The sequence below is a fragment of the Choristoneura fumiferana genome, chromosome 27, assembly GCF_025370935.1.
Source record: "Choristoneura fumiferana chromosome 27, NRCan_CFum_1, whole genome shotgun sequence".
In the NCBI taxonomy this organism is placed as follows: domain Eukaryota; kingdom Metazoa; phylum Arthropoda; class Insecta; order Lepidoptera; family Tortricidae; genus Choristoneura; species Choristoneura fumiferana.
In genome coordinates this window covers 10,246,313-10,255,541 of record NC_133498.1, presented here as the reverse complement: position 1 = coordinate 10,255,541, position 9,229 = coordinate 10,246,313, and the positions used below count along the sequence as shown (strand labels likewise).

Sequence of the window (9,229 nt, the reverse complement as noted above, 5' to 3'; positions counted from 1 at the left end):
TATTAAAATGACAGTTGAATGACAGCTGAATTTGACAGAAAGAGTATTTGTCGCTAGAATTCAGAATTTGATGGCCTTAGGTTGTATATAGCTTCATAAAGAGTGTCCATCCCTTGTCCATCCTCCCGCTCGAGTCTCAAAGGGCTCCATTTCAGCTCGTTTAGGTTTAGACTCCAAGTGCCTGCCAGCACCAGCAGATGTTCCTGCAGGACTACCACGAAACTCGAAACTCGAAATTCGTGTCGTGCGGTCCCTCTGACACTTATACTATTTAATACGAAAGCGAGAGGGACCGCAGGACACGTTTATGAGCACGACACGAACTTCGAGTTTCGAGTTTCGTAGTGTAGCCCTGCTGCGCTCCGACTTCTGGCCGGAGGGTGTGGTGTTCCGTCGTTTTATTAACCCCCGACGCAGAATGAGGGGTGTTAGAAGTTTGACCTCTGTCTGTGTCACCGTAGCTCTTAAAGGGGTGGACCGATTTGAATGCAGTTTTTTTTATTTCAAAGCAGGTTTTTAGGGTAGCGACGAAGACAACATCCTTTTGGTCAACATCCCTAATTACTTTGTTTTACTTTTGTAGGGACGTCTTTTTGTGTATTTTTTTGTATACTTACTTAGGTAATTTGAATTTTACCGCGCATTGGTTTTTACTGTTATGCTGTAATTTTTAATCCCACTAATATAATAAATGTGAAAGTTTGTAAGTCAGTTTGTTTGTTACTTGATCACGTCTAAACCGCTGAACAGGTTAAGACGAAATTCAGTATGCAGATAGTTTGAGTCCCGGGGAAGACATAGGTCTTTATTTTTTGTCACTAACTAATAACTAACAACATATGGAACCCGTTTTCCGAATTAAATGATTTTTATTTATTTTTATTTATAGGATAGTTTTTTATCCCGGAAAGTTGCATAGTTCCCGCGTATATCCCGCGCACAGTATATGTATAAGCTAATATTTAGCTTATACTATTATTTTAATAATTTTCCAAAATCATAAAATTCAGTCTGTCGAAAACTTAGGATGAAAACGTAGAAAACTAGAAAAGTACGCTAAAAAAAGGCAGGACTTACCACTTGCTTACCACAGGCTTAATTGTGGTCTATGGAATTTACGTTTAGGTTTTTGTAAGCTGAATGACCTGGTAGCCAAAGCTCTAGAAAAAAATCTCTCCTTTTTGGCAGCGACAACTTCTTTGGACAACTTTTGGACAACTTCAACTTCAAGTTAAATCAACAAACCACCACTTCCCCTTACATACAACAACATTCAAAACAAAGAAATCATTTACCATGTAATCTTAAAACACGCGGAACTAGCATTCCCCCCGTCACAAAATAGTACTAAAACATAATTGTAACCGTTAATAGACAGGTTCTATTTCATATCGCTATGGTGGTAAGTTGTTTCCGCTGTTTTCCATTAAGAACTACGCGTTTCCTGAATATTCAGTAATATTTAGGATTAAGTATAGCCTGTAGGTACTCGCTGATTATAATAAAGCTTTTAAAATGTTAAAGTTTTTTACGTTTATGCCTCAAAAAGAAATAGATACTTGACCCTTTTATAACCTACAAGAAGTTGGAAAACCCCCGACATTGTCACTTCAAAGTTCAATATCTTGAGAACGGCTGAACCGATTTTGATAAAACATGTGTAAAGAACCATCGCCAGAAAACCTGATTTCAAATAAAATAACCCGCATTCAAATCGGTCCACCCGTGCAACGGTGCCATAGACACAGACACACATAGCGGTCAAACTTATAACCCCTCTTTTTGCGTCGGGGGTTAAAATCACTCGTGAGTCTGTCTGGTATAGCCAATTTGCTCCAAAATTTAGACTGGAAAATGGAAATCCCACACTATATGTATATCCTGAGAAAAAGTCTTCATGAAGGTTCGCGGGTCATTCGGTGATGACCATGTGCTTGTAGCCACGACCACTCTGTCAAGGGTGTAGCGACAGCGACTTAAGGTGGGGCCACATGCATTCGCTCGACGCTCGAGCTCGTTTCCAACGTCAAATCTGGTTACGTGACATATAGCAGATAAACCTGAAAATGTTGAGCTTTATCGTTAAAAAAAAACCTCTTCTATTTCGGCAAAAATAGTGTTTTTTGTACCCTTTGACCACTGCCACGACTGCTACTAAATGACATTAAGAAATCAGCTTCCAAGACCAAAACCATTCCTGCAAGAAACCATCTTGTCGCTACTGTTTTTAGTCGCGGGAAATTCAAAATTACCTTCAAAATGGGGTCACTTGACTAGATTTATCGCTGCAAACGAGCGACTAGCGACTGCATGTGGGGGCACCCATAAGCTTTGGTTTCCTAAGGCAAGCGGTGCCGTCATTATAACTATAACTATGAACAAACTTTGGTTACAGTCAGCGTGCAACCCGAAGAAATGTCCAGAGATGAGGAAAAGAATGGAGAACCACAAGAAGGAACACCACCCCAGGGTTGGGAACATTCATAAACACGTTATCCTGTCTTACCAATACGATTGTTTGTGTGTGTGTTATAAGTTATAACACCAGTATCTGGCATAGTAGTAGGGGAGACCGAGGACAGTTGGACGCTGTTATGCAATATTGTGTCAAAACCTGAAACCCTGATTAAATAGGGAATATTACTGCGATTTTATCCCGTCAGAGTGCAGCACTAGCACATACCATATGTTTATGGTTTATGTTTTTTGAGTATCTCAAATAAGATACCATAATATCATCAATTTCATTTTTGGAAATTAGCTCTATCGCTACTATCGATGTAAGTAAATATCAAATATCATTTATTTTGTTGCTCATAAATATGTCATGATTTCTATAGGTATATACTCTTTGGTCATGATCCGTCATGGCGACAAAATTTAAAGAGAACTGACGTTGTCATGGCGGTTTCCTTACGGTTTGTGCTAGTGTCGCCCCCTGCGCAGAGCTTTGCCTAATATGCCCTATTCCTGCCGTGAAGCAGCAGTGCTTGCACTGTTGTGTTTCGGCGTGGAGAGTAAGACAGCCGGTGAAATTACTGTGGCACTTGAGGTATCCCATTTTAGGCATCTAGGTTGGCAACGCATCTGCAATACCCCTGGTGTTGCAGATGCTTATGGGCGGTGGTGATCTCTTACCATCAGAAGACCCACTTGCTCGTTTGCCATCCAGTCGAATAAAAAAAAAACTGCAATACAATGTGAACCCTTAGAAAATAATTTTAACAGTTGACATTGTGTTGCAAAATGACAGTAGGTTGATTCAGTATTGCGAAACAGCGTCCAGTTGTGATGAGGAGAGTAGTGACAATGCCGATTTTTTAGAACTTATTAACTGCAAGCAAGCTCGCAGTAGCGCGCGTTTTTTAGTTCAGAAGAAAATCGAAATTCGTATCTTACCGTTCCTCTCGCTCTCGTATTAAATAGTATAAGTGTCAGAGGGACCGAACGACACGAACTTCGATTTTCGAATTCCGTAGTAGCCTTGCTGGTCTTGACCTATCAAACACGCTGTTGCGAGCTTGCTAGCAGTAAATATGTTCCCAGAAATCGTCAATGTCACAACTTTCCTCGGTCTCCCCTACCTCTACATACTTACAAACCAAACGTTATGTAGATTCAAAATGAAATTTAAATTGTTATCCCAACGCACGTCTAGCTATTGTAGCAAATTTCATTAAAATCAGTCCAGCCGTTTTAGCGCGAAGCAACAACAAACATTATTACACACAGACACACGCATTAACAAGTGTGATGTTTTTTGGCGCCGATGGCACACCCGCTAAAACCAAATGTTAAGTTTAATTTATCAATGCTGAAAACAATGTTCTGTTCTTTCAGGCCCCAGCAATCACCGTGAAAAATAAAGCTGGTCAATCTAGTTTCAATTGTATTGAAGTTCTGAAACTCGATCCAATTGCACCAGCCAGTAATAAAATTGATGAGAAACCAAATCCCGAAGCGAGATCTGAAATACCTTTGAAAAACTCTGAAACAAAAAACATTCTAGTACCCAAAAGAAACTTTTATAGAGAACATCTTCAAGATGTAGTGCTGAAATGGTTTTTAGGCATACCCGTGTTGTATAATACTGATAATGCGATGAAATTGAAAAGACTCAAAATGGTTCATGATCTTGCTAATAAAATAGCCAACATGTCATCTGATGTTAACAATGCAGACTACGATAAGAAGGTAAAACATGAAATAGACGATTGTCTAGAAAACTTAGCAGTATGGTGTGTTGAAGTCAAAATGGATAAAGATGAGTTCAATGGTAATCTATGTCGTTCGCTACGTGAAAGAATAGAAATGGTTAATACCAAGTGGTTGAATACTAAAAGTGAACTTAAACCCACTGATGATGATCAAAAGTTACAATTAAAAGGTTCCACTTTAAATATGTCCACATTTTCAAACGACACCGTCTCAGCTGTTGAAAATGAAATCAGAGACTGGGTAGAAACAGAATTTGGGTTGAAGAGTGATACTCAATCTAATATTGACAAGCATGCAATTGCTGCCGTTTTTATCAAAAGGTTAATGCCTTTTATAAGATCTAAGAGAATTGAAAAGAATTGCTTTAAAGTAGAAGTTATAAGCACACTCGATGAGATGTCTACAAGTTTAGATTTGATAAAGGACAAAGCGCTACATGCCCATACATTAGCTGTTAACTTAGCTAATAGAGTCGTTAGTCTCAATAATAAAAACAATCATGTCATTATGATTCAAGCTAAAAAATTGCATGATGAGAAACTTGAAGATGAGAACCGCACTGTAGACATTACTCGGGTTCCTTCTGATGAATCTGAAGATACAATTATTCAAATAACTGATATACTGCTTGATGGTACAGATTCAGAAACTAAAATAAAAGACCCAAATGTTTCAGAAAATACTTCTGATGTCGAAAAAACATCAGATGATGAAGAAATGTGTTCAAAAAAGACAGTAGTTACATATATTAGACAACCGTTAAGTCAAAATTCAAGTTTTGATTTTGCACAACACTATTTATCTGACTCATTAATAGTTTTGACATCAGAAAATGAGATTTTAGGGCCTTTTGACAAAAACGAAGTACTTACGTCAACTCCACACATGACCGGACCACAAAAAGAAATTCCAAACATTAATCCAGCAGAAAAAGCTTATTTAGACAAAATAGTTGAACTCCTTAGAACTTGGCTTGATACAACTGATATGACTTTTGAAACAACAGAAGAACAATTTTTCAAAGAAAGTATAGCGAATGACATTGCAGGAGATTTAAAAGATTTAGGCAAACAAATACAAATGGGACAAATTCAAGACAGAATTACAATTGAACAGTATGAAGGTTTACTAAATTACGTTATACTTAGAGCAATACACAAATACGGCTTACTTAATGAACCAGTTACATTCACCACACCACAAGTTGCTGATCTTAGAGAAAAAATGAAGGAGTTGGGAATGGGATTAGAAACAGATTTAACTAATCCCCAGCATGGAGATCGACAAAAATGGGCAAACTTTAGGTTTAGATTAAAAAATCCTGTAAGAGAAGATCGAATGCCGCAAAGGTACCAGCCGACTGCTTTAGATATACTTGAAGATAACATATCAGTTTGGATGAATGAACAACCTTCGGAAATATATAAAGATCATGATAGAAAGCTCAGAAACGAACAACTACGCGAATTAGCTACTAAAGTCCAGAAAAAAATTGAAAATAAAAAAGAAGAGGAAGTTAAGAAAGAACTAGTTAAATGGCTGAAGAAAATTTTAGCTTCAAAAGCTAAGAAAGATATCGACAATTTGGCAGCGGATCTTAAAAAGAGAATTATAGATCTACCCACAGATGAATATTTAACTGAAAAAATGAAAAAGAAAAATAGAGCTAGACTTGGTGATGATACAGACCTACCACCTCCACAATTAAGTGTTAATGAAGGCACCGATGAACAACTTAAAGATTTCATCGAGAAATTTATGGAACACAATTATGATGTAGATGATTCCTTGGTTAAAAGTGCACTAGGAAACATTTTATTACAAGAATTATTAAAATTAAGTCCTTTTCTCAGAACAGACGGAAGCAACATTGCTGCTCACGAAGAATTTAATCCTGATAAGTTTCGTATGGAACTGGAATACATCAAAGAGGTTTCTGATTGGCTAAAGAATATACCTTTTTATCCTCTAGTTGGAATGGGAAACGAACGTGTTGAATTTGTGAACGGTATTGCTAAAAACATCGCTGAAATAGAAGAAGAAAGACTCAGAAATCCGAACAAAATGGACTATGATAAAATTTTGTATAGTGAAATATACGAATATATGGTTCAGTTGCCTTTACGAAGTCAAGATATGGCTAACATGTCTACTTGCATTAATCAACTTGTGCAAAGGATAGTTAGACGACGTCCTTCACCATACAGTCTAATAACTAATCAAGACCCTATAAAATCAAAACAAGATGAGCAAGATTTTGCGCAATTTATAGAAGAATTTGTTAATATACGTGGTAAAGATATAGGGGATGACAAACTTAAGCTAGAAGCTTATCTTGCTCGACTTTTAAAAGAAATTCAGAGGATGATAATTGAAAAAGCTGACTCAGATGCTTTAACGAAATCTGAACTTTATAACAGACTAGTAGAAGTTCCTGTACCAGGCAAAGAATCTGTAAAACGTTTTAGTATAGGACTAGGATATGTTCAGGAGATTGCAGAATGGTTGCACAATTTCCCATTAATACCTCTTATGAATCAAGAAGAAAATATACTTAGGATAAGGATGATTAGTGAATTAGCTGAGAAAATGGCTGAATATGATTTAAAGATAGCTGATGACCCCGGAGACTTGCAAGCAAATGCAGAGTTAGATGAATATATAACTAAGTGGATAGATTACTTAAATCTCGATAGAAGTAAAGAAATTTCAGTGCCAATTTTAATTTCACAACTGAAAAGAAGAATGGAAAATGTCAAAATAAGATCTGAGCAGAAACGGAATCCAAATCCTGAAGTTGTCAAGGATGTTCGGGCTGATAAATCTGTAAAACGGTAAGATCAATATTTTATGTTTCATTAAAAGATGTTTAAGGTAATAAGTGGTCTTTTGCAAAACGTTTTCAAAAGTTCTCAGTATGTTTTTTACGTTTTTCCAATTATTCATCAAATATTGTGTAATATTATAAATTAATTATTTTATAGGAAATCAGGAGTGACTTGCAAAGACTGCTGCGACTCCAGTAAGGAATGTTGTAAGTCAAAAGCCTCGAAAAAAGAAGATCCTGGTGATTTAATAGTAGAAGCAATTGAAGGCTGGTGCAATGATTTACCTATAAAAGAAAAAGACAACGAAGCAACGAAAGCAGCTAAAGAAAAAATAGCCACTGATATATTTCAAAAAGTAGGATTACTTAATTCAGATCCACAAGCTGCTAATGATGATATGCTATACAGAGATATGCTAGCTGATGAAGTTGAGGCTGAATTGCAACAAATAACAGAAGGCCACCCTGATATAAGCCAAATAAAGGATAAGTTAAAAGATTCGCTCTTGGATACAGTAATGGATACAAAAGAAGTAATTAAGGATATTTCTGCTGGTGAAAACTACAAGCAAGCTCTTGAAAATAGTATAGATTCATCGTTACCTAATCCGGTCCACATTTCACCTCAAAGTGATCCAGGGTTTGAGTTGTACAAACACCGCATGGCTATGCTGTGGCTGTTAGAAAACTATGATTATGCTGTTGATTTTAACTCGCTAAAATATAAAAAGAAGTTAAACGAGGACATTGAACTTTATGCTGACGAAGCACAAAAAAGAAATGTTTTGCCATTGGAAAAGTACGAGATGTTCAATGAAGCATTTAGCGCAATGTATAAACAAAATCCACCACATGAATCTTCTATAATAGAAGAAGTAGAAAACGTTAAAATACGGTGTGAAATAGATGCCTGGTTTAAAGAATTACCTTTACAGAAAGCATCCGGTTACCAAGAATTATTAGAACGTGAGCAAATATTAACATTACTAAGTAAAAAATTGTTTGACATCGAAAAAAATAAAAGTCCTGATTCAGATGAAAAAATGCGCAAAGAAATCTTAAAGTGGTTACATAAACTACCGCTGCTTCCAGACGAAAACAAAAACATAAATCACTATGTGGACAAACTTGTATGCAATTTAAAAGCAACTGCCGACGTAAGAAAGTGCAAAAGAAAATCAGTGTCGAATAAAGATTTAATTATCAAAGAGTTCGTTGAAGATGCTAAAGATAATCAGTCGAATATAGAAAAAGATAGAACACAATTACACTTACCTCAAGCTACTAGAAAAGAAAATACCAGTCAAATTGCTGGACCTAGTGGTGCAGGGTCTAAACCTTACACGAAGGTTCTACAGTGCCCCGCAAGAAAGCTGGAGACCTAATAACTGCTGCAATAGAGACTTGGTGTAATCAACTACCGCTGATAGCCCATGATCCTGGAGATCAAGCCATAATAAATGCTATTAGAGACGAAACAATTCTAAAAATGTACCAATTACTAAGTGATTTACATACCGACCCAAATATATTGAACAGTGAAGGTTTTATATGACCATCATCTAAATATTGAGATTGAAAGACTTTTGTCTGAACTGCCAGCTTATCATGAAGCACAGCAGATGAGAAATGCAAGAAGAGCAAGATTAATCAATGAACTTAAAGCTGCAAGACCTTTAATTAAAGATGAATTTGATCGAGAGGGCTACAAGCAGGATTTAAAACATGCTTTGTCAAGCTTTTTTGACGAAACTACTAAGCCAAATAAGATTACCGTAAATGACAATGCAAAACAAGCCATAATAGACAATTTTATACAATTAAATTACCATAAAGGTGAATTAGAAGAGCAGCAGCTATGTAAATCTAAAAATAGACGATACTGTAGCAGAAGTTTATAAAACAAATAAGAATAATACTGACGTAGATCCTTTATTAACAAGGAACCAATTAATTTGCGAAATGTCTAAAGTAAGACCACCTAACGAATCTGCATTAACAGACGAAGTACGAGAAATACGTATGAAAGAGCAAGGGCTTTGTTATTCAAAGATATAAAAATTCCGAAAGGAGACGAAGAAATAGCTATATATAAAGAGCAAATAAAGCTACTTCTCGCTAAGAACTAACTGATATCGAAAGAAACGGCCACAACAGTTCCATGACGATAAATGAAAGCTGAAA

General features: G+C 36.4%; 1 protein-coding gene across 1 annotated transcript; it reads left to right on the top strand.

Annotated features, from left to right (window-relative positions):
* The first annotated feature begins 1,317 nt into the window (after positions 1-1,317).
* Positions 1,318-9,103, top strand: LOC141443259 (uncharacterized). The gene is given in 7 exon segments (XM_074108469.1): positions 1,318-1,402; positions 2,396-2,470; positions 3,841-7,052; positions 7,203-8,347; positions 8,404-8,588; positions 8,590-8,913; positions 8,915-9,103. Coding segments are annotated over 7 exon segments (5,136 nt in total). The 5' UTR covers positions 1,318-1,396.
* Positions 9,104-9,229: the final 126 nt, after the last annotated feature.